The 26903-nt window shown below is 42.5% G+C and overlaps 1 protein-coding gene across 1 annotated transcript; it reads left to right on the forward strand.

Moving 5' to 3' along the window:
* The first annotated feature begins 5008 nt into the window (after positions 1 to 5008).
* On the forward strand, positions 5009 to 6521 carry LOC109896218 (perforin-1). The gene is made up of 4 exons (XM_020490520.2): positions 5009 to 5072; positions 5310 to 5468; positions 5880 to 5999; positions 6242 to 6521. Exons 2-4 carry the CDS (start codon positions 5316 to 5318, stop codon positions 6383 to 6385), a joined length of 417 nt encoding a protein of 138 aa, XP_020346109.2. The 5' UTR covers positions 5009 to 5072; positions 5310 to 5315; the 3' UTR covers positions 6386 to 6521.
* Positions 6522 to 26903: the final 20382 nt, after the last annotated feature.

Below are 26903 nucleotides of genomic sequence, written 5' to 3' on the forward strand. Positions count from 1 at the left end.
TAGCCTCTACAGTAGACCCTGTACTACTCCTACACCCTAGAGCCTCTACAGTAGACCCTGTACTACTCCTACACCCTTGAGACTCTACAGTAGACCCTGTACTACTCCTACACCCTAGAGCCTCTACAGTAGACCCTGTACTACTCCTACACCCTTGAGCCTCTACAGTAGACCCTGTACTACTCCTACACCCTAGAGACTCTACAGTAGACCCTGTACTACTCCTACACCCTAGAGCCTCTACAGTAGACCCTGTCCTACTCCTACACCCTAGAGCCTCTACAGTAGACCCTGTACTACTCCTACACCCTAGAGACTCTACAGTAGACCCTGTACTACTCCTACACCCTATAGCCTCTACAGTAGACCCTGTACTACTCCTACACCCTTGAGCCTCTACAGTAGACCCTGTACTACTCCTACACCCTATAGCCTCTACAGTAGACCCTGTACTACTCCTACACCCTATAGCCTCTACAGTAGACCCTGTACTACTCCTACACCCTTGAGCCTCTACAGTAGACCCTGTACTACTCCTACACCCTATAGCCTCTACAGTAGACCCTGTACTACTCCTACACCCTATAGCCTCTACAGTAGACCCTGTACTACTCCTACACCCTAGAGCCTCTACAGTAGACCCTGTACTACTCCTACACCCTTGAGCCTCTACAGTAGACCCTGTACTACTCCTACACCCTATAGCCTCTACAGTAGACCCTGTACTACTCCTACACCCTATAGCCTCTACAGTAGACCCTGTACTACTCCTACACCCTAGAGCCTCTACAGTAGACCCTGTACTACTCCTACACCCTTGAGACTCTACAGTAGACCCTGTACTACTCCTACACACTCCGTTGTCCACAGAGCGGAATGGTGGCCTGTCAAGCTCCCGCCTATTCCTTTCTTTCATTATTTGAATACTTTTTTGAATATTTGATGAGGGGCGTTGGCGTCAACCATAGTACCATAGACCATAGGCCATGGTCTCTCAATGGAGAGTGAGATGCTAGCCTCATGAATATGCATAGTCCTCACTCTGCTCTCATGGTCCTCCCTTTAGACATCAATAAAACAACCGTATTTCAGCATAATGGTCTCAGTTTAGACATCAATAAAACAACTGTATTTCAGTATAATGGTCTCAGTTTAGACATCAATAAAACAACCGTATTTCAGCATAATGGTCTCAGTTTAGACATCAATAAAACAACTGTATTTCAGTATAATGGTCTCAGTTTAGACATCAATAAAACAGCTGTATTTCAGTATAATGGTCTCAGTTTAGACATCAATAAAACAACCGTATTTCAGCATAATGGTCTCAGTTTAGACATCAATAAAACAACTGTATTTCAGTATAATGGTCTCAGTTTAGACATCAATAAAACAGCTGTATTTCAGTATAATGGTCTCAGTTTAGACATCAATAAAACAGCTGTATTTCAGTATAATGGTCTCTCTTTAGACATTAATAAAACAACTGTATTTCAGTATAATGGTCTCAGTTTAGACATCAATAAAACAACTGTATTTCAGTATAATGGTCTCAGTTTAGACATTAATAAAACAACTGTATTTCAGTATAATGGTCTCTCTTTAGACATTAATAAAACAACTGTATTTCAGTATAATGGTCTCAGTTTAGACATCAATAAAACAGCTGTATTTCAGTATAATGGTCTCTCTTTAGACATTAATAAAACAACTGTATTTCAGTATAATGGTCTCAGTTTAGACATCAATAAAACAACTGTATTTCAGTATAATGGTCTCAGTTTAGACATCAATAAAACAACTGTATTTCAGTATAATGGTCTCTCTTTAGACATTAATAAAACAACTGTATTTCAGTATAATGGTCTCAGTTTAGACATCAATAAAACAACTGTATTTCAGTATAATGGTCTCTCTTTAGACATCAATAAAACAACTGTATTTCAGTATAATGGTCTCTCTTTAGACATCAATAAAACAACTGTATTTCAGTATAATGGTCTCTCTTTAGACATCAATAAAACAACTGTATTTCAGTATAATGGTCTCAGTTTAGACATCAATAAAACAACTGTATTTCAGTATAATGGTCTCAGTTTAGACATCAATAAAACAGCTGTATTTCAGTATAATGGTCTCAGTTTAGACATCAATAAAACAACCGTATTTCAGCATAATGGTCTCAGTTTAGACATCAATAAAACAACTGTATTTCAGTATAATGGTCTCAGTTTAGACATCAATAAAACAACTGTATTTTTATTTTTTTTACCTTTATTTAACTAGGCAAGTCAGTTAATAACAAATTCTTATTTTCAATGACTGCCTGGGAACAGTGGGTTAACTGCCTGTTCAGGGGCAGAACGACAGATTTGTACCTTGTCAGCTCGGGGGTTTGAACTCACAACCTTCTGGTTACTAGTCCAACGCTCTAACCACTAGGCTACCCTGCCGCGCCATTTCAGCATAATGGTCACAGTTTAGACATCAATAAAACAACTGTATTTCAGCATAATGGTCACAGTTTAGACATCAATAAAACAACTGTATTTCAGCATAATGGTCACAGTTTAGACATCAATAAAACAACTGTATTTCAGTATAATGCTCTCAATTTGGTTCTTTCCTTTATCACCATGAAGTGTTAAGGTTTCCTCCTAATATTTGTCTATGATAAAAGTGCATTTGTTCCTTTATTACTGTAATGTATGTTACAAGTTGGTAAAATATACAGTTTTTACTTTATATTTGTATATTAGTGTAACGAATGTGAAACGGCTAGCTTAGTTAGCGGTGCGCGCTAAATAGCGTTTCAATCGGTGACATCACTTGCTCTGAGACCTTGTGCAGCGATGGGTAACGATGCTTCGTGGGTGACTGTTGTTGATGTGTGCAGAGGGTCCCTGGTTCGCGCCCAGGTATGGGCGAGGGGACGGTCTAAAGTTATACTGTTACATTGGTGCCGTGACCCGGATTACTGGTTGCTGCGGAAAAGGAGGAGGTCAAAAGGGGGGTGAGTGTAACGGATGTGAAACGGCTAGCTTAGTTAGCGGTGCGCGCTAAATAGCATTTCAATTGGTGAAGTCACTTGCTCTGAGACCCTGAAGTAGTAGTTCCCCTTGCTCTGCAAGGGCCGTGGCTTTTGTGGAGCGATGGGTAACGATGCTTCGTGGGTGACTGTTGTTGATGTGTGCAGAGGGTCCCTGGTTTGCGCCCAGGTATGGGCGAGGGGACGGTTTAAAGTTATACTGTTACATTAGCAGGAATTGGATAGCCTAAAATAATGGAAATATAGTTGTTATATATATATATTGGTAGGAATTGGTTTGCCTACAATTGATTATACATAGTTTTGACTAAAAGGGAGTAGGAATTGGTTTGCCTACATGAGAGGAGACAGTTGAAGGTAATTCCAGACTGTTCCTGACTGTGGTTGGTAATAGGACGGGTTGACTATAGAGGTGAAGTGACAGACCAGTGGTTGAGTAGACTTGTGTCGGTTGGGAAACGTAAGTTGGGTAAATAGACTGAATTGTATGTGTGTATTATGGGTTCATTTAGAAGATGCTGATCCAGCGGGGAAAAATACAACTTACTCACCCACACGTAAACATACGTAAGAGGAGTTAAAAGTATTCATATCAACTGTTTAGTGGTCCCTTTGAGGATCATTTGATAAAGGTAAGGTTAAAGCACATTATGTCTGTTTAAAGGGTCTGGGAAACAACGTCTCAGACAAATATCATCGCCACGTTAATCATCAACTTCGTCAATTATTAAATCAAGCTAGGAAAAAACCACAAGGAGCAGATAAACTGACCCCTTCCTCAGCTCCCCCTACACAGCCACAACCCCCACCACAGCCTCAACCCAAAACCACAGCCTCAACCCCCACCATACCCTCAACTCCCACCACAGCCTCAACCCCCACCACAGCCTCAACCCCCACCATACCCTCGACCCCCACCACAGCCTCGACCCCAACCATACCCTCAACCCCCACCACAGCCTCAACCCCAGCCACAGCCTCAACCCCCACCAATAACCTAAACCCCCACCACAGCCTCAACCCCCACCACAGCCTCAACTCCCACCACAGCCTCAACTCCCACCACAGCCTCAACCCCCACCACAGCCTCAACCCCCAAGATCTAAGATCCTGTAGAACAGACAGACAGACAGACAGCGCCAGAGAGAGAGGAGTCCGGGGTATGTTCTGTAGTCAGTGTATATTGTCACTGTGGGAGTGGCTGATATTATAATACCTTAATTAGCTCTGTAGTCTTCTGTACTTCTTTCATACAAAAAGTTTATTAATTAGATCTTGGAATATTAACCACAAGTGGATTCACTGCATTCAAAGTGATTGAGGATAAAACCAAGAGGTTTTATAACTCATCTGGTTGATAGAGTCCTGGGATAAAGCTTCTATTGAAGCCAGAGACAGTGTTTGTATGTGGCGCCACAGAGTGAGTGATATAACTGTAGTGTGCAAAGGCTTTGTCCCACATTACACCCTATTCACTCTATAGTGAACTACTTTTGACCAGTAGTGCTCTATATAGGGAATAGGGTGCCATTTGGGACTCAAACATGGTCACTGTAGGAGTGGTCCTTATAATACCACTCTGACTGAAGCAGTGGGCTGTGTGGCTCCGGTTGTCTTCCTATAGATAGTGATCAATGGTATTACTGATGAATTACAGATTCTATGCAGTACTATTTACCATGTCCACCCTTAGCAATGTCCTCTCCCTCACCTAACTGTTGATTCACTGGGCTGGCCTTTTGACATTATCTGGAATACAATTTGTTCAATCAGCATTTCAAATAGTATCAGAATTTGTCGTTACACCTTATAGGCTTCCATATGTCTCTTGGTAATATAAGGTGTGTTCTCATTGGTTATGTCATCACTAAGTAGTTCTGCATACCATCTGTGGGTCATCATACAAACCTGGGTGGGGGGAGGGAGGGGCTGAGATCTTTATAAACAGCTAGATGGCACAGTAAGGACCATCAGCAGTTGGGTGACTAGAGAAGACAGACGTCCAGCTCAAGAATATCCAGAGGTAAGACATGATCTGTTGTTCTGGTGCTGTTCTACTACCTCTCACTCTCTCTCTCTCTTTCTCTCTCTCCCTCTTCCTTCATTGATCTCTTAATTCTGAAAATATGTCCTGATCTTTCAACTACATTTGAATGTCTGTAGTGTTATTTTTAAGTTCTTATGGACATAAGAATATATCTTCCCCTCCTCTCCTCTTCTCTCTCCTCTTCTCCTCGTCTCTCCCCTCTCTCCCAGACAGTGTACCATGGCCTCTCTCTCTCTGTCCCTGGGACTGCTGGTGCTTTGCACCCTGGCTCTTGTACACTGTGACCTGGATGACAGCCATGTCAGGGTGTGGGGTCTTAGTGCCTCCAATCTGAAAGGAGACCTCCTCTCCCAGCCAGACCCCTACGTCAAGGTGAATTGATTCATTTATTTCTTCTTTATTTAACCTGAACAGTCAGTTAACAAAACATTGTTATTTACAACAACAAACTGTCAGGTGGGGAGATAAAACAGAAGTACAGTGATGTTACAGACAGGACAGACATCATAACACAGAAGGACAGAGACAGCAATAATCAAACAGTAAACAGTAGACAGTCAGCTGTCGTTTGTTTGGATATCAAGTATCCATATATATCAAGTAGCCTACAGTGATTGCACGGCCAGGCAACAGGGAGTACAGGAAGGGGATGAACACTCCTGAGGTGCCCCTGTGTTTAGGATCACTGTGGCGGATGTGTTGTTACCTACCCTTACCATTAAAGATCATTTAGTATTAGAAGCACAATAACAATTTAAAAAACGACAACATTCTCTTCTTTAGGTTTGGTGCGGTCCAGCCTTCGGTGGCATGACCAGCATTTTAACGAACCAGGCCAACCCTACCTGGCCCGGTGAGTTCAACTTCCTAGACATCATCCGCAAGTCTGTCCTGAAGCTGGAGGTGAGTTTCCCACCTTACTATGCAAAGCACTTTGAGCACTGGAAAATCACTATGTAAATCCCATAAATTATTATTATTGTGATGATAATGATGAAGAGGGACAGGAAGAGAAAGAGATGGAGGAGGAGGAAGAGGAAGAGGTGGATGATGATGATTATGATTATTACGAATTTGATAGTTATGATTATTATTAATTATTACTATTGTTTTTGTTATTATTATAATAATGTAATTATTATTAGGTGTGGGATCAGGACGCCGGGCCAGATAACCGCCTGGGAACCTGCACCACCACTGTCTACCCAGGAACACACACTGAGACCTGCCACCTGAAGAAAGGCACCGTCTACTACACCTACAGCTACAAGAAGGAACAGGAACAATAGAATGATGATTAGATTCTAACCTATGACCTTTGTGACCTCGTGTCTGATTGGTTCTCTCACTCTGTCACCCATATATTATCTTCCTTATAGCATCAATAAAAAAACATGCTTCATGGCAAGATGTTCTCAGACTTTATCATGTTTCTAGATTATTTTATGATTTCTCAGAATGTCTTAGATTGGTCCATAGAATATTAAAAGTGATAAATCAATATTTCTACTAATTTTAGATATTATCTCAAAGATTTTTACTATTTGACATTTTGGACTACGTTTATAATCAAAACTTTTGACCGTATGTGACACAAAACCCTTTACAGTTTAGAGACATTACTGAGAATCCTATACAGTTTGGTTAAGAGACATTACTGAGAACCCTATACAGTTTGGTTAAGAGACATTACTGAGAACCCTATACAGTTTGGTTAAGAGACATTACTGAGAACCCTATACAGTTTGGTTAAGAGACATTACTGAGAACCCTATACAGTTTGGTTTAGAGACATTACTGAGAACCCTATACAGTTTGCTTAAGAGACATTACTGAGAACCCTATACAGTTTGGTTTAGAGACATTACTGAGAACCCTATACAGTTTGGTTAAGAGACATTACTGAGAACCCTATACAGTTTGGTTAAGAGACATTACTGAGAACCCTATACAGTTTGGTTAAGAGACATTACTGAGAACCCTATACAGTTTGGTTTAGAGACATTACTGAGAACCCTATACAGTTTGGTTAAGAGACATTACTGAGAACCCTATACAGTTTGGTTAAGAGACATTACTGAGAACCCTATACAGTTTGGTTAAGAGACATTACTGAGAACCCTATACAGTTTGGTTAAGAGACATTACTGAGAGGGGGTTGGTACAGTATTTATACGGGGGGTTAGTACAGTATTTATACGGGGGTTGGTACAGTATTTATACAGGGGTTGGTACAGTATTTATACAGGGGTTGGTACAGTATTTATACAGAGGGGTTGGTACAGTATTTATACCGGGGGGTTGGTACAGTATTTATACAGGGGTTGGTACAGTATTTATACAGGGGGTTGGTATGTTAATGACAGGGTGCCTGGGTAAGGTCCTTATGAAGGGGAACATTTCCCCATGATGATAATTAGGTCCTAATGTTATGTTATCTTTATGATCCAACCTGGGATGACATACTGGGAAGCTGCAGCAACACCATCAGCAAGTGAACCCACAACATTGTCAGGGAGCCCACCGATATTCTTACATATACCCCCTAGATTCATTATGATCTAAAAAGCTAAACTGATCCTAGATCAGCTTTCATGTAGATTGTCACGCGGGACTAGGTGTATGTGCAGGAATCAGACGCAGAGAGAGAGTAACGGAGTAAAGTGCTTTACTATTGCACACCAAACTGATAAGCACAATACAATACAGGGCGCAGGACCCTATACCAGACAACCCAAAACCACAGGGTGTCCAGTATAGAAAATAAAATACACCACAACCTAATATGTACACACGTAACATAAAGACAATCCACCACTACCTCACATGCATACACGTAACAAAAGACCATCCCGCACAAAACAAGGGCGGGTCAAACTACTACATATAGGGAAGCTAATTAAACCAAAATACACACAGGTGAAACTAATAAGACAAAATCAACAGACAAACGAAAAAGGGTTCGGTAGCGGCTAGTAGGACGGTGACGATGACCGCCGAGCACCGCCCGAACAGGCAGGGGAGCCAACTTCAGCGGAAGTCGTGACATAGATGCTTTATGAATATGGCCTAGATCAGGGTCTGTATCCACAAAGCACCCCAGAATAGTGTTGCTGATCTAGGATCAGTTATACTCTTATGATCATAATGAATAATATTGTATGGACAGGTCGTAGATCGCAGCACTCTTACTCAGAGATGATTTGTGGATATTGGCCCAACACTCTTAATCTGTCTTTGAGATGAGTTTTGAATATGAGGTGAGAGACTGCTTTCCAACAACAGGTGGTTTCTGTTAACTATCTAACGGATGTTCTTGAACAGGAAAACAGCTGAGAGCAGAGCATTACATTTACATTTTAGTCATTCAGCAGACGTTCTTATTCAGAACGACTTACAGAGGAGGACAGAGGAGTCGAGGAGAGGACAGACTTCTGGCCAAATGAGAATCTCCCAGTGAATAAAATGTATCTCAGTGACGGGGAAACTAATGAGTGGTTGAGAGGTTGAGTAGAGTGTTAATTTATTAGTAGGTAAAGGAGGAGTCTGCTCTCCTCCTTGATGACCTACTTCAGCAGAGGATTCACAAGAGTATCCTTTCAGGTTCTAGCACTTTTTCTGGAAGGAGAAAAGCATGCTACTTATTCATATACTTATCTATAAAATGTATTTCATCTATGAAATGTTTGACTTTATTCAATCAAGGTACTTATTGACGGACAATAGAGAATTGGTAAAAATTGGTGGCAAATTACTACAGTATCTCAAACTGATTAGGTGATGGAGTCTGGCCAATGGTGAGAAGATTATGTTTGACTGGCATTGGTATCAGTAACAACAGGACAACCCATTGGATAATCACAGTATTGTCATTAATAATGTGACAGCCCATTGGATAATCACAGTGCGGTCATTAATAACGTGACAGCCCATTGGATAATCACAGTGTGGTCATTAATAACATGACAGCCAAGTGGATAATCACAATGTGGTCATTAATAATGTGACAGCCAAGTGGATAATCACAATGTGGTCATTAATAATGTGATAGCCCATTGGATAATCACAGTGGGGTCATTAATAATGTGATAGCCCATTGGATAATCACAGTGGGGTCATTAATAACACGACAGCCCATTGGATAATCACAGTGGGGTCATTAATAACGTGACAGCCCATTGGATAATCACAGTCCATGGTCTTTCCTTGATCCCTTTCCTTCCTTTCTTCCACTCCTTTGCTTTCCTAGCTCTCTTCCTCCTATCTTCTTCTAATTTCCTTCCCTCCTTTCCTATACTAGCTTAATTTCCGCTTCACCTTATCCAGATTCTAATTTCCTTGCTTTCTTTCTTAATTTTCTTTACTCTTCCTCTTTCCTAGGATCCTTTCCTTTTCTCCTAGCTTCCTTCCCTTGATGTTTGTCCTCCTTTCCTCATTCACTTTCCTAGCTCCCTTTCCTCCTAATCTTTCCTAACTACCTTTCCGTTCCTCCTTCCCTAGCTCCCTTTCCCGGCTTCCTTTCCTCCGACTACAGTAGCGTCATTGTGCCTTCTACACTATCAGTACTGCTACTATTACAGTCAATATAACAGTAGCAGCAAGTCAGTGGCCCTGTGGTAGAATGTCCTCCCTGAGATTGGAAGAGTTCAATCCCTGGTCGAGTCAAACCAAACAGAGACTCAGAAAGATTTGACCTGATGCCCTGCTGCTTGGCACTGAGCATTAAAGGGGAAGTTCAACAATTTTTACATGTAGACGTATTTTTACTCTTTCTGTGATTGTTGTTGATCCCCAAAACCATTATTTGATATTTTGCTCCACCACAGAGAAAATTGGTAGACACAGATATACTACATATTGAGTACAGATACTACATATTGACTACAGGTATACTGCCATTGACTACAGATATACTACATATTGACTACAGATATTCTACATATTGACTACAGATATACTACCTATTGACTACAGACACACTACATATTGACTACAAATATATTGCCATTGACTACAAATATACTACATATTGAGTACAGATACTACATATTGACTACAGGTATACTGCCATTGACTACAGATATACTACATATTGACTACAGATATACTACCACTGACCTCAGATATACTACAAATTGACTACAGATATACTACATATTGACTACAGATACACTACATATTGACTACAAATATATTGCCATTGACTACAGATATACTACATCTTGACTACAGATATACTGCCATTGACTACAGATATACTACATATTGACTACAGATATACTGCCATTGACTACAGATATACTACATATTGACTACAGATATACTGCCATTGACTACAGATATACTACATAAAGACTACAGATATACTACATATTGACTACAGATATACTACATAAATACTACAGATATACTGTCATTGACTACAGATATACTACATAAAGACTACAGGTATACTAGATATTGACTACAGATATTCTGCCATTGACTACAGATATTCTACATATTCCAGCCAGCCACATACATAATATACATCATATACAGTACCAGTCAAAAAATGTAGAACACCTACTCATTCAAGGGTTTTCTTTATTTTTAAAAACAATTTTCTACAATGTAGAATAATAGTGAAGACATCAAACTATGAAATAACACAAATGGAATCACATAGTAACCAAAAAAGTGTTAAACAAATCTAAATATGTTTTAGCCATGCTTTGCCTTGATGACAGCTTTTCACACTCTTGGAATTCTCTCAACCAGCTTCAAGAGATAGTCAAGTGAAGTGCATTTCAATTAGCAGATGTTAGCAGATTGTTAAAAATTCATTTGTGGAATTTCTTTCCTTCTTAATGCGTTTGAGCCAATCTGTTGTGTTGTGACAAACTTAGAACATGTCTTCAAGTGCAGTCGCAAAATCCATCAACTGCTATGATGAAACTGGTTCTCATGAGGACCGCCACAGGAAAGGAAGACCCAGAGTTACCTCTGCTGCAGAGGATGAGTTCATTAAGTTAACTGGTTCTCATGAGGACTGCCACAGGAAATGAAGACCCAGAGTTACCTCTGCTGCAGAGGATAAGTTCATTAAGTTAACTGGTTCTCATGAGGACCGCCACAGGAAAGGAAGACCCAGAGTTACCTCTGCTGCAGAGGATAAGTTCATTAGAGTTACCAGCCTCTGATTGCAGCCCAAATAAATGCTTCACAGAGTTCAAGTAGACTTTGGTCTGAAGCATATCTTGTGATTATTGTGATTTTGCTAGTGTAAATGTTTGTAGACTCATGTAGCCAAATTGTATCTATGATCGTACGCTATCCATTTATGTTTTTTTGTATGCTATTTTAATATATGACAATTAACCAATGATATCAGGCCACAACGGGCCATGATTAAAGACACCTGTGTGTGTCTTTTGACACTATATAACCAAGTCATCCCGCAGTGTTTGTCATTATAGCCTGATGAAGACAGCCTGTCTGTCAAAACGTTGGACATGAAAAAAAAATCATCTGAGCTCCTAGGGTGTGTGGCTCTCCTTATTTTTCACAGAGTTCAAGTAACAGAAACATCTAAACTGTTCAGAGGAGACTGAGTGAATCATGGCTTCATGGTTGAATTGCTGCAAAGAAACCATTACTAAAGGACTCCGATAAGAGAAGAGACTTGCTTGTGCCAAGAAACACAAGCAATTGACATTAGACCGGTAGAAATCGGTCTGATGAGTCCAAATTTTAGATTTTTGGTTCCAACTGCCATGTCGTTGTGAGATGCAGAGTAGTTGAACGAATGATCTCCGCATGTGTGTTTCCCACAGTGAAGCATGGAGGAGGAGGTGTGAATGGTGGTTTGCTGGTGACACTATCTGTGATTTATTTAGAGGCACACTTTACCAGCATTGCTACCACAGCATTCTGCAACAATACACCATCCCTCTGGTTTGCACTTAGTGGGACTGTTTTTCAACAGGACAATGACCCAAAACACACACCCAGGCGGTGTATGGGCTATTTGACAAAGAAAGAGAGTGATGGAGTGCAGCATCAGATGACCTGGCCTCCACAATAACCCGACCTCAACCCAATTGAGATGGTTTTGGATGAGTTGGACCACATAGTGAAGGAAGAGCAGCCAACAAGTGCTCAGCATATGTGGGAACACCTTCAAGACTGTAGGAAAAGCATTCCTCATGAAGCTGGTTGAGACAATGCCAAGAGTGTGCAAAGCTGTAATCAAGGAAAACGGTGGCTACTTGGAAGAATCTAAAATCTGAAATATATTTTGATTTGTTTAACACATTTTGGGGTTTGAGACACTGTGGCTTGTAGGCCTCTCCAGGCCTCACACCCACTGTGAAATTTGGTGGACGTTCAGTGATGATCTGGGGTGCTTCAGCAAGGCTGGAAGGCTGTGAAGGACGCATGAATCGAGCCACGTACAGGGTTGTCCTGGAAGAAAACGTGCTTCCTTCTGCTCTGACAATGTTCCCCAACTCTGAGGATTGGATTTTCCAGCAGGACAATGCTCCATGCCACTCAGCCAGGTCAATCAAGGTGTGGATGGAGAACCTCCAGATCAAGACCCTGTCATGGCTAGCCCAATCTCCAGACCTGAACCCCATTGAAAACCTCTGGAATGCGATCAAGAGGAAGATGGATGGTCACAAGCCATCAAACAAAGCCGAGCTGCTTGAATTTTTGCACCTGGAGTGCCATAAAGTCACCCAATATCACTGTGAAAGACTGGTGGAGGGCATGCCAAGATGCATGAAAGCTGTGATTGAAAATCAGGGTTATTCCATCAAATATTAAGGGGCTCTGCGTCCCGCTAGCGGGACAACTCCCGATGAAACTGGAGGGCGCGCAATTCAAATGAATAATCATTAACATTATGGATATTAAACATTGAGGTTCATATAAGTTTCTTTTATATTGGCTGAAAGGTTAAATTCTTGTTAATCTACCTGCACTGTTTGATTTACAGTAGCTATTACAGCGAAAACATGCCATGTGATTGTTTGAGGACGGCGCCCCACATCAAAATATTTGTCCACTGGCACATAAATTCACAAATAGTGATTAAATATTCACTGACTTTTTGAAAATCTTCCTCTGATTTGTCATCAAATGGGTCCCAGCTATTACATGTAGTGTCGTTTTATTAGATAAAATCCATCTTTATATCCCAAAAGTCTGTTTAGTTGGCGCCATCGATTTGAGTAATCCACTCGTTCAACATGCAGGGAAAGGAATCTGAAAATCTACCCCTAAACTTTGTTACAACAAGTCTAAATACATTTCTATTTACTCCTCAGATACCCTTAAATGTAATCAAACTATAATATTTATTACATTTCATACGGAAAGAAGTATGTTCAATAGGAAACCAATTTTATAAGGTGCATCCTGTCTTCATTGTGCGCGCAAACACACATTTCCAAGAATGTGTCCCTGTACTAAAACTGATATTTCTTATTTGTTTTTGAAGTTACAATCCTGAAACCTTGAACATAGACTTCTGACACCCTGTGGAAGCCATAGGAACCGCATCCAGGGAGCTAATTTTCAGCATGACCTTATACTTACCATTCTAAGAAGATGGTCTCTCTCAACAACAACAAAAATTCAGGTTGGTTTTTCTTTGGATTTTCTCCTACCATATATTTTGTGTTATAATCTCTGACATTATTTTAACATTTCTACAAACTTCAAAGTGTTTTCTTTCCAATGGTACCAATTATATGCATATCCTGGCTTCAGGGCCTGAGCAACAGGCAGTTTACTTTGGGCGCGTCATTCAGACAGGAAGTGGAGAAAAAAAGGGGGCCTAGCCCTAAGAAGTTTTATAACATTAGTATTCTGTTGTTTAAAAATTGATATGAACTTATTTTCTTTGCATTATTCGAGGTCTGACAACACTGCATCTGTTTTGTTATTTTGACCAGTTGTCATTTTCTGCAAATAAACGTTCTAAATGATAATATTTTTATTTGGAATATGGGAGAAGTATTATATATTTTTTTCATTTTACCCAAACAAATACCTATAAATGGTAAAACCAGAGAAACTGATCATTTTGCAGTGGTCTCTTATTTTTTTCCAGAGATGTGTATATATATATACTGTATATATACCACGTACACCAACATGGCTCATCCTAATGTTTCACTACTTCTTCATTCCGTTCTTTTTCTTTTAGATTTGTGTATTGTTAGATAAAAAAAATCAGCCTCATGGCAGGATTTGAGTTAGGAACACAAACATTTAGCTACAACCACAATAACATCTGCTAGTCACGTGGCAAAATGTGTAGAATATAAATAAATTGGCTAGAAAACTGCAAAAAAAATAAATAAAGAATCAGCCTCATGGCAGGATTTGTAGATTAGAACAGCATGACGTAAACTATAAAAATTCACATTTTCCTCTCTGCCATATGACAAATGTGTACAATGCGAGGAAATGAAGGGGCAGGAGCCCATCTCCTGATTCTGTGGCGTACAGCTCCTGGACAGGACGCTAGTCTGTCGTAAGGCCTGACCCCCTCCTGGACAGGACGCTAGTCTGTCGTAAGGCCTGACCCCCTCCTGGACAGGACTCTAGTCTGTCGTAAGGCCCGACCCCCTCCTGGACAGGACGCTAGTCTGTCGTAAGGCCTGACCCCCTCCTGGACAGGACTCTAGTCTGTCGTAAGGCCTGACCCCCTCCTGGACAGGACTCTAGTCTGTCGTAAGGCCTGACCCCCTCCTGGACAGGACGCTAGTCTGTCGTAAGGCCTGACCCCCTCCTGGACAGGACGCTAGTCTGTCGTAAGGCCTGACCCCCTCCTGGACAGGACTCTAGTCTGTCGTAAGGCCTGACCCCCTCCTGGACAGGACGCTAGTCTGTCGTAAGGCCTGACCCCCTCCTGGACAGGACTCTAGTCTGTCGTAAGGCCTGACCCCCTCCTGGACAGGACGCTAGTCTGTCGTAAGGCCTGACCCCCTCCTGGACAGGACTCTAGTCTGTCGTAAGGCCTGACCCCCTCCTGGACAGGACGCTAGTCTGTCGTAAGGCCTGACCCCCTCCTGGACAGGACGCTAGTCTGTCGTAAGGCCTGACCCCCTCCTGGACAGGACTCTAGTCTGTCGTAAGGCCTGACCCCCTCCTGGACAGGACGCTAGTCTGTCGTAAGGCCTGACCCCCTCCTGGACAGGACTCTAGTCTGTCGTAAGGCCTGACCCCCTCCTGGACAGGACTCTAGTCTGTCGTAAGGCCTGACCCCCTCCTGGACAGGACTCTAGTCTGTCGTAAGGCCTGACCCCCTCCTGGACAGGACTCTAGTCTGTCGTAAGGCCTGACCCCCTCCTGGACAGGACGCTAGTCTGTCGTAAGGCCTGACCCCCTCCTGGACAGGACTCTAGTCTGTCGTAAGGCCTGACCCCCTCCTGGACAGGACTCTAGTCTGTCGTAAGGCCTGACCCCCTCCTGGACAGGACTCTAGTCTGTCGTAAGGCCTGACCCCCTCCTGGACAGGACGCTAGTCTGTCGTAAGGCCTGACCCCCTCCTGGACAGGACTCTAGTCTGTCGTAAGGCCTGACCCCCTCCTGGACAGGACGCTAGTCTGTCGTAAGGCCTGACCCCCTCCTGGACAGGACTCTAGTCTGTCGTAAGGCCTGACCCCCTCCTGGACAGGACTCTAGTCTGTCGTAAGGCCTGACCCCCTCCTGGACAGGACTCTAGTCTGTCGTAAGGCCTGACCCCCTCCTGGACAGGACGCTAGTCTGTCGTAAGGCCTGACCCCCTCCTGGACAGGACTCTAGTCTGTCGTAAGGCCTGACCCCCTCCTGGACAGGACGCTAGTCTGTCGTAAGGCCTGACCCCCTCCTGGACAGGACGCTAGTCTGTCGTAAGGCCTGACCCCCTCCTGGACAGGACGCTAGTCTGTCGTAAGGCCTGACCCCCTCCTGGACAGGACTCTAGTCTGTCGTAAGGCCTGACCCCCTCCTGGACAGGACACTAGTCTGTCGTAAGGCCTGACCCCCTCCTGGACAGGACTCTAGTCTGTCGTAAGGCCTGACCCCCTCCTGGACAGGACACTAGTCTGTCGTAAGGCCTGACCCCCTCCTGGACAGGACTCTAGTCTGTCGTAAGGCCTGACCCCCTCCTGGACAGGACGCTAGTCTGTCGTAAGGCCTGACCCCCTCCTGGACAGGACTCTAGTCTGTCGTAAGGCCTGACCCCCTCCTGGACAGGACGCTAGTCTGTCGTAAGGCCTGACCCCCTCCTGGACAGGACGCTAGTCTGTCGTAAGGCCTGACCCCCTCCTGGACAGGACTCTAGTCTGTCGTAAGGCCTGACCCCCTCCTGGACAGGACTCTAGTCTGTCGTAAGGCCTGACCCCCTCCTGGACAGGACTCTAGTCTGTCGTAAGGCCTGACCCCCTCCTGGACAGGACACTAGTCTGTCGTAAGGCCTGACCCCCTCCTGGACAGGACTCTAGTCTGTCGTAAGGCCTGACCCCCTCCTGGACAGGACACTAGTCTGTCGTAAGGCCTGACCCCCTCCTGGACAGGACTCTAGTCTGTCGTAAGGCCTGACCCCCTCCTGGACAGGACTCTAGTCTGTCGTAAGGCCTGACCCCCTCCTGGACAGGACTCTAGTCTGTCGTAAGGCCTGACCCCCTCCTGGACAGGACGCTAGTCTGTCGTAAGGCCTGACCCCCTCCTGGACAGGACTCTAGTCTGTCGTAAGGCCTGACCCCCTCCTGGACAGGACACTAGTCTGTCGTAAGGCCTGACCCCCTCCTGGACAGGACTCTAGTCTGTCGTAAGGCCTGACCCCCTCCTGGACAGGACTCTAGTCTGTCGTAAGGCCTGACCCCCTCCTGGACAGGACTCTAGTCTGTCGTAAGGCCTGACCCCCTCCTGGACAGGACGCTAGTCTGTCGTAAGGCCTGACCCCCTCCTGGACAGGACTCTAGTCTGTCGTAAGGCCTGACCCCCAATACATCTTCTTAATGCTGAGGGCCAAGCAGAGAGGCTTCAGGCACCATGTTTTCAGAATCTTTGTTTGGTGTGACTCGACCAGGGATAGATCCACCCCACCCTTCCTATCTCAGGGTGGACACTAACTCAGGGCCACTGATTTGCTGATACTTCTACAGTGACTGTCATAGTAGCAGTTTAGTTTATTAGGAATCTCATTAGCTTCTGTGCATGCAGCTGCTACTCTTACTGGGGTCCACCTAAAACAAATACATGACAAAGAACAGTAATAGACAAGAACAGCATAAGATATTACATCAAATTCAAAATACAAAAATCAAACAAGATTTATATATAGGAAAGTCAACCAAGAGACAAGAAAAATACTATTTGCGTGTGGCGCCACAGAGAGAAGAGACAGGGGTATGTTCTGTAGTCAGTGTATATTGTCGCTGTAGGAGTGATGGATATTATAACACCTTAATTAGCTCTGTAGTCTTCTGTACTTCTTTAATACAAAAAGTGTATTAACTAGATCTTGGAATATTAACCACAAGTGGATTCACTGCATTCAAAGTGATTGAAGATAAAACCAAGAGGTTTTATAACTCATCCGGTTGATAGAGCCCTGGGATAAAGCTTATATTGAATATTGAAGCAAGAGACAGTGTTTGTATGTGGCGCCACAGAGTGAGTGATATAACTCTGGTGTGTAAAGGCTTTGTCCCACATTACACCCTATTCACTTTATAGTGAACTACTTTTGACCAGTAGTGCTCTATATAGGGAATAGGGTGCCATTTGGGACTCAAACATTGTCACTGTAGGAGTGGTCCTTACAATACCACTCTGACTGAAGCAGTGGCGCCTGTTGTCTCCTGCAGATAGTGATCAATGGTATTACTGATGAATTACAGATTCTATGCAGTACTATTTACCATGTCCACCCTTAGTAATGCCCTGTCCCTCACCTAACTGTTGATTCACTGGGCTGGCCTTTTGACATTATCTGGAATACAATTTGTTCAATCAGCACTTCAAATAGTATCAGAATTTGTCGTTACACCTTATAGGCTTCCATATGTCTCTTGGTAATATAGGGTGTGTTCTCATTGGATAAGCAGTCCTACATACCACCTGGGGGGGGGGGGGGCTGAGATCTTTATAAACAGCTAGATGGCACAGTAAAGACCATCAGCAGTTGGGTGACTAGAGAAGACAGACGTCCAGCTCAAGAATATCCAGGTAAGACATGATCTGTTGTTCTGTTCTTCTACCCCTCTCTCTCAGTCGCTGTCCCTCTCTCTCTTTCTGTCGTTGTCTCCCTCTCCCTCTTGCTCTCTTCTGTGTCGCTGTCTGTCTGTCTGTCTGTCTGTCTGTCTGTCTGTCTGTCTGTCTGTCTGTCTCTCTATCTCTTCCTTCACTGGTCTCTTGATACTGAGAATACGTCCTGAACTGTATTTTTACTCCACCTCTCTGTTTAGAGAGTTTGTAATGTAATGTTAGTTTCAAGCTCTTATGGACATGTTTATATCTTCCCCTCCTCTCCTCTTCTCTCTCCTCTCTCCCAGACAGTGTACCATGGCCTCTCTCTCTCTGTCCCTGGGACTGCTGGTGCTATGCACCCTGGCTCTTGTACACTGTGACCTGTATGACGGCCATGTCAGGGTGTGGGGCCTTAGTGCCTCCAACCTGAAAGGAGACCTCCTCTCCCAGCCAGACCCCTACGTCAAGGTGAATTGAATGTAATGACATACCCAAATCTAACTGCCTGTAGCTCAGGTCCTGAAGCAAGGATATGCCTATTCTTGGTACCATTGGAATGCAAACACTTAGAAGTTTGTGGGAATGTGAAAGGAATGTAGCAGTATATTACACGATAGATCTGGTAAAACACAATACAAAGAAAAATCCAACCTTTCTTTTGTATTTTTTTGTACCATCGTCTTTGAAATGCAAGAGAAAGGCCATAATGTATTATTCTAGCCCAGGTGCAATTTAGATGTTGGCCACTAGATGGCATCAGTGTGTGTGCAAAGTTTTAATTGATACAATGAACCATTGCATTTATGTTCAAAATTTTGTATCAATACTGCCCAAATGTGCCTGATTTGTTTATTAATAACATTTCATGTTCAAAATTGTGCACTCTCCTCAAACAATAGCATGGTATTCTTTCACTGTAATAGCTACAGTAAATTGGACAGTGCAGTTAGATGAACAAGAATTTAAACTTTCTGCCAATATCAGATATGTCTATGTCCTGGGAAATGTTCTTGTTACTTACAACCTCATGCTAATTGCATTAGCCTACGTGGGCTCAACCGTCTCGCAGGGGACCAACCAATACTTAATAAAGTCTACTGACAACATTATCTTCTTTAGGTGTGGTGCGGCCCCACCTTCGGTGGCATGAGCAGCATTCTGAAGAACCAGGCCAACCCCACCTGGCCCGGAGAATTCAACTTCGTAGACATCATCCACAAGTCTGTCCTGAAGCTGGAGGTGAGTTTCCCCCCTTACTATGCAAAGCACTTTGAGCACTGGAAAAGCACTATGTAAATCAAATCAATTATTATTACAATGATGATGATGATAATGAGGAGGAGGAGAAAGAGTAGGAGGAAGAGGAGGAGAAAGAGTTGGAGGAAGAGGAGGCGGAAGAGTATTATTATGATATTGTCATGATTTTAAAGATGATTTATTATTATTATGACTTTAAATTATTATTATAAATTATAAATTATTATTACTATTAGGTGTGGGATGATGACGCCGGACCAGATCACCGCCTGGGAACCTGCACCACCACCATCCGCCGAGGAACACACACTGAAACCTGCCACCTGAAGAAAGGCACCGTCTACTACACCTACAGCTATGACTACAGTCACTAGAAGGAAAATAATGATGGTTAGATTGTAACCTATGACCTTTATGACCTTGTGTCTGATTGGTTCTCTCACCCTGACTCTCATGTATTAACTTCCTTATAGCATCAATTAAACAACGTGCTTTACGGCAAGATGGTCTCAGTCTGGCTTCATCATGTTTCTGAATGGTTTTATGATTTCTCAGAAGATGCATTAGAAGATGGGCCATATCATATTAAAAGAGATAAATCAATATTTCTACTAGATTTGAAACCATTCGATATTTACCTTTTACAGTGTAACGACGTGGCCCTTTTGGGTATATATTATAGTCTCTCTCCCATCCCAGGATTTACAACGGTCATATATTCCTGGTAGAAACTCTCTCTCTTCACTTATGTATGGAGGGAGGGAGCCTATGGAGAACAAAGACTTTCTTCTTCCCAAAACTCTTTAATTGGAGAATTAAACAATATTTGTATAGCATTACATTTACATTTTAGTCATTCAGCAGACGTTGTTATTCAGAACGACTTACAGAGGAGGACAGAGGAGTCGAGGAGAGGACAGACTTCTGGCCAAATGAGAATCTCCCAGTGAATAAAATGTATCTCACCCCTGCTTGGACCACGACACCACAGAGACAGAATTTGACTTAATTCAAGCAAAGTAGTTATTAATGACCCATAAAGAATTGGTCATAATTGGTGGCAAATTACCACAGTATCTCAAACTGATTAAATAATGGAGCCTGGCCCATGGGGAGAAGATTATGTTTGACGGCATTGATATCAGTAACAACAAGACAAGCCGTTGGACAATCACAATGTGGTAATTAACAATGTGACAGCCCATTGGATAATCACAATGTGGTCATTAACAATGTGACAGCCCATTGAACAATCACAATGTGGTCATTAACAATGTGACAGCCCATTGGATAATCACAATGTGGTCATTAACAATGTGACAGCCCATTGAACAATCACAATGTGACAGCCCATGTTTCTTTCCTAGGTCTCTTTCCTCATATCCTTTCCTAATTGTATTTCCTTTCCTCTGTTCCTAGCTTAATCTCCTCCTTTCCTGCTTACTTTGCTTCCCTAGCTTCCTCTCTTCCTTTTCTGGATCCCATTCCTCCTTTCCTAGCTTTTTTCCTCATTTCCTTTACTCTTCTACTTTCCTACGTTCCTTTCCTCATTTCCTTGATCTATTTCCTCCTCCACTTGTTGGCTGCTTTTCCTTCATTCTGTGGTCCAACTCATCCCAAACCATCTCAACTGGGTTGAGGTCGGGTTATTGTGGAGGCCAGGTCATCTGACACAGCACTCCATCACTCTCCTTCTTGGTCAAATAGCCCTTACACAGCCTGGAGGTGTGTTTTCGGTCATTGTCCTGCTGAAAACAAATAATAGTCACACTAAGTGCAAACCAGATGGAATGGCGTATCGCTGCAGAATGATGTGGTAACCATGCTGGTTATGTGTGCTTTGAATTCTAAATAAACCACTGTCACCAGCAAAGCACCCCCACACCATCACACCTTCTCCTCCATGCTTCACGGTGGGATCCACACATGCAGAGATCATCCGTTCACCTACTCTGCGTCTAACAAAGACAGGGTGGTTGGAACCAAAACTTTAAACTCAGTTTTTCACAATTCCTGACATTTAATCCTAGTAAAAATGACCTGTCTTAGGTCAGTTAGGATCACCACATTATTTTAAGAATGTGAAATGTCAGATTAATAGTAGAGAGAATGATTTAGTTCAGCTATTATTTCTTTCATCACATTCCCAGTGTGTCAGAAGTTTACAAAACATTCAATTAGTATTTGGTAGCATTGCCTTTACATTGTTTAAAACATCAATAAAAGAAACGTGTTTTACGGCAAGATGTTCTCAGTCTTCACCATGTTTCTGAATTCTTTTATGATTTCTCAGAAGATGTCTTAGATTGGTCCGTAGAATATTGAAAGTGATAAATTAATATTTCGACTTGATTTTAGATTTTCTGTCAAAGCCTTTTACAGTGTACCATTATTGTGCTTAAACCTACACTTGATATAACTTTTTTGTTATATTTTTTAAAGTTTGGCCTTTTTTCATAATCAGCATTCAGATGAATACATTCTCCCATGGTGATAATTAAGTCCTTGTGTTATGTTATCTTAAGGATCTAACCCGGGATGACATTGCTGGGAAGCTGAAGCACCAACATCAGCAAGGGAACCCACAACGTCATCAGGGAACCTATAATAAACATATTTCTTACTTTGCAAACACAGTGGTCAAATATGTTTTTTGAAATATGACAACATGTGTGACTTTACATTTGTGACCTGTGTTTTACATATTTGTGAGTGGCTCCACATACAGGTCATTTGGAAAGTATTCACACCCCTTCCCTTTTTCACATTTTGTTACGTTACAGTCTTATTCAAAAATGAATTAAATAAATGTATTTCCTCATCAATTTACACACATGTCCCATAATGACAAAGTGAAAACAGGTTTTCAGAAATGTTTTCAAATGTATAAAAAAAAAAAAAAAATAACAGAAATACCTTATTTACATAAGTGTTCAGACCCTTTGCTATGAGACTCGAAATTGAGCTCAGGTGCATCCTGTTTCCATTGATCATCCTTGAGATGTTTCTACAACTTGATTGGAATCCACCTTCGGTAAATTCAATTGATTGGACATGATTTGGAAAGGCACCCACCTGTCTATATAAGGTCCCACAGTTGACAGTGGATGTCAGAGCAAAAACCAAGCCATGATGTCGAAGGGATTGTCTGTTGAGCTCCGAGACATGATTGTGTCGAGGCACAGATCTGGGGAAGGGTACCAAAACATTTCTGCAGCATTGAAGGTCCCCAAGGACACAGTGGCCTCTGTAACGGTATAGCTTTCGCCTGTCCCCTCGGCTCGAACCAGGTACCCTCTGCACACATCAACAACAGTCACCCACGAGGCATAGCTACCCATCGCGCCACAAAGCTTTGGCCCTTGCAGGGCAAGGGGAACAACTACTTCAGGTCTCCGTGCCGAGTGACGTCACCAATAGAAATGCTATTAGCGCGCACCACCGCTAACTAGCTAGCCATTTCACATCGGTTACACCTCCATCATTCTTAAATGGAAGAAGTTGGGAACTACCAAGACTCTTCCTAGTGCTGGCCGCCCAGCCAAACTGAGCAATTGGGGGAGATGTTCACTCTGACGGAGCTCCAGAGTTCCTCTTTGGAGGTGGGAGAACCTTCCAGAAGGACAACCAACTCTGCAGCACTCCACCAATCAGGCCTTTATGGTAGAGTGGCCAGACGGAAGCCACACTTAAGTAAAAAGCACATGACAGCTTGCTTGGAGTTTGCCAAAGGGCAGCTAAAGGATTCTCAGACCATGTGAAACAAGATTCTCTGGTCTGATGAAACCAAGATTGAACTCTTTGGCCTGAATGCCAAGCGTCACGTCTGGAGGAAACCTGGCACCATCACTACGGTGAAGCATGGTGTTGGCAGCATCATGCTGTGGGGATCAAGGGAAAGATAAACAGAGCAAATTATAGAGATTCTTGATGAAACCTGCTCCAGAACGCTCAGGACCTCAGACTGGGGTGTAGGTTCACCTTCCAACAGGAAAATTACCCTCAGCATACAGCCAAGAGAACAGAACGCAGGAGTGGCTTCGGGACAAGTCTGAGAACGTCCTTGAGTGTCCCAGACAGAGCCTGGACTTGAACCCGATGGTACATCTCTGGAGAGACCTGAAAATAGCTATGCAGTAACGCTCCCCATCCAACCTGACAGAGCTTGAGAGGATCTGCAGAGAAGAATGGGAGAACCTACCCAAATACAGGTTTGCCAAGCTTGTCGCGTCGTACCTAAGAAGACTTGAGGCTGCAATCGCTGCCAAACGTGCTTCAACAAAGTACAGAGTAAAGGGTCTGAATACTTATGTAAATGTGATATTTCAGTTTTTTTATTTTATACATTTCAAAAAATGTCTAAACCTGTTTTTGCTTTGTAGTTATGGGGTATTGTGTGTAGATTTGATGAGGAGGAAAAACAATGTAATCCATTTTAAAATAAGCCTGTAATGTAATAAAAATGTGGAAAAAGTCCATGGGTGTGAATACAATCCGAATGTACTGAAAAATACGGAATCCAGATTAGGACATCCTCAGTTCTCAAAGAAATGAAGTACAAATGTATATATCACAATTGCTTTTTGAAATGTATGTTTGATATCCTAGCTCACTTTCTGCCTTTTCTAGCTTCAATTTTTTCCTTCCTTGCTTGCTTTCCTTGATATCTTTCCATCTGAACTACTTTTCCTTTCCCCCTTTCCTAGCTTCCTTGCTCCCTTTCCTTCCCTGGCTTCCTCTCATATCCTCCTTTCCTTGCTCCCTTTCCTTCCCTGGCTTCCTCTCATATCCTCCTTTCCTTGCTCCCTTTCCTTCCCTGGCTTTCTCTCATATCCTCCTTTCCTTGCTCCCTTTCCTTCCCTGGCTTCCTCTCATATCCTCCTTTCCTTGCTCCCTTTCCTTCCCTGGCTTCCTCTCATATCCTCCATTCCTTGCTCACTTTCCTTCACTTGCTTCATCTCCCACTTTCTTAGTTCTCTTTTCCTTCCTAGCTCCCTTTCATCCTATCCTTTCCCTGGCTTCTTTTCCTTGGTCATTCCTCTTTTCCATTCCTTCTTTCTTATCTTCTGTTTCTTGACCCCTGTCTTTCCCTTCCTCCACTCCTTTGCTTTCCTCGCTCTCTTTCCTCCTATCTTTTCCTCATTTTCTATCTTTTCCTCCTTTTCTAGCCTCTCTCCTCCTTTTCTTGCTCCCTTTCCTTCCCTAGATTACTTTCCTCTCCTCCTTTTCTTGCTCCCTTTCCTTCCCTAGATTACTTTCCTCTCCTCCTTTTCTTGCTCCCTTTCCTTCCCTAGATTAATTTCCTCTCCTCCTTTACTAGATCCTGTTCCTCATTTCCTAGCTTTCTTTCCTAATTAGCTTGTTCCCTTTATATCTCTAACTAACTTTACACTTATCCTTTCCTTGTTTCCTTTCCTTTCCTCCTTTCCTAGCTTCATTTCCTTGATCTCTTTTCTTCTTTTATCTTCCACTTTTTTGCTTTCCTCCTCCTTTCCTAGCTTCATTTCCTATTTTCCTTACTCCATTTACTGGTGTGGAGGGTTTTAGAGTGGTTTCTAATATATTTTATACATATTTGCATATTGCATTATAGTCAACGGCAAGTGATGATTTGACAAACTCATACGTACATAGACAATAAAACATTCAAGTTAAAATACACATAAAACACGTTTGACATTTACTTTAGAAGATACTTAACGAGTTGATTAAAAGTGGACACTCAAACACAGAGTGAAGTGGCAAAAGTAAGGTCTGTGTGACTTTGTATCTTTCAGTCCTGGCCTGTTAATATAGACAGTATGTTAGTACTACAGGTGACCTGCCTGACACATGTCCTTGGCAGGCAGGTAAACAGTCTCTGAAGGGGGACATGAACAGGGACACTGCAAAGTCCAGGCGCAGGTTGTCTTCACCCATGAAATGAGGGCAGTGTTAATACATTTAGTACATCCATGATCCTTGTATCCTGGGTATGCCGTGCCGAAGATGATTTGGCAAGCACGTTTCTGGATGCTCTCAAGCTGGCCACCAACTTTTTAAAATTTAAAATATTATGAGAGATCAAAAATACAATTTACACACTATTCATATATACATTTTCATGTTCTTATATACAGTAAAGTTACATTAGATCTTTAGAAAGAGGAGAGGCACTGTGATACAATATTTTTTTTTTAATCTGTTTTTTAAAGATAAATTGGCTTTATTCCTGAGTAACCTCCGGTGGCACAACATTAATATAACAGTAGTAGTGATGTACAGTGGAAGGCCCAAAGTCACTACTGTAGTAGGAGGAAAGGAAGGAAAGGGATCAAGGAAAGCAAGCTAGGAAAGGAGGACATGAAGATAAGAAATGTAGAGAGGAAGCTAGGATACCAAACAGATGCATTTCTAAAACAGTAGAGGCTCCTCAGAGGTTGAAGGGGAGGACCATCCTTCTCAGTTAATATCATACAAATAAAATTAATGAAACATTTAAAAAAACATGACTAAATATATTAACGTCAACAAATAATTAATTAAAACACACGATTTTGCAATGAACGTCTACATTAGCGTCAACAGCACTCTAGGTTAGCACAATGGTTTACCTGGAGGACAGCTAGTTTCCATCCTCCTCTGGGCACATTGACTTCAATACAAAACCTTCCATAGACTTACACAGTAATTATGACGTCCTCCAACCTAGCAGAGCCCTTGCAGCATGAACTGACATGTTGTCCACCAAAGAATCAGAGAATGAATCTAGCACTAAAAGCATAAGCTACAGCTAGCAAGCACTGCAGTGCATAAAATGTGGTGAGTAGTTGACTCAAAGTGAGAGAAAGACAATAGCCAAACAATTTTTAACAAATTAAGTTCTTTAAAAATGAAGGAGATGCAAGTGAGAGAGAGAGAGCAAGAAAGAGAGATAGACAGCTAGCTATATTTCATTGTATTTTTTTTCACATTCACTTAGCTTGCGAATGCAGCTAGCTAGTTTACCCTACACAAATCCCTGGCTCAAACAGAGAGGGATGCTATGTTAGCTAGCTGGCTATGACTATCCAACACTGGAACTCTTCCAAGTCAAGGTGAGCTTTTGGTTTTATTTAGTTATTGCCACAGAGGCCCACCGGTGTAAATGCTAAACTGCTTGCTGACTGTACACTGTACTGCATGATTGTAGCTGGTTACTAACGCGTTACTTCTAGTAGCTATGTTGACTATGGCGTTAGCTAATATTGTGACAATGATGTAGGCTGTGTGTAGTGGTTAGCATCACAGAAGTGAAGGGAAAAGTTGAGAGGAGAGCGAGTAGATGCAAGAAGGAATTAC

Source organism: Oncorhynchus kisutch, linkage group LG8 (genome assembly GCF_002021735.2).
Source record: "Oncorhynchus kisutch isolate 150728-3 linkage group LG8, Okis_V2, whole genome shotgun sequence".
Lineage (NCBI taxonomy): Eukaryota > Metazoa > Chordata > Actinopteri > Salmoniformes > Salmonidae > Oncorhynchus > Oncorhynchus kisutch.

Coding starts and splice junctions, on each gene's coding strand:
- LOC109896218 (XM_020490520.2), top strand. CDS start 5,316: ATGGCCTCTCTCTCTCTGTCCCTGGGACTGCTGGTGCTTTGCACCCTG. Junction 5,469..5,879: donor AGCCAGACCCCTACGTCAAG/GTGAATTGATTC, acceptor TCTCTTCTTTAG/GTTTGGTGCGGTCCAGCCTT. Junction 6,000..6,241: donor AGTCTGTCCTGAAGCTGGAG/GTGAGTTTCCCA, acceptor AATTATTATTAG/GTGTGGGATCAGGACGCCGG.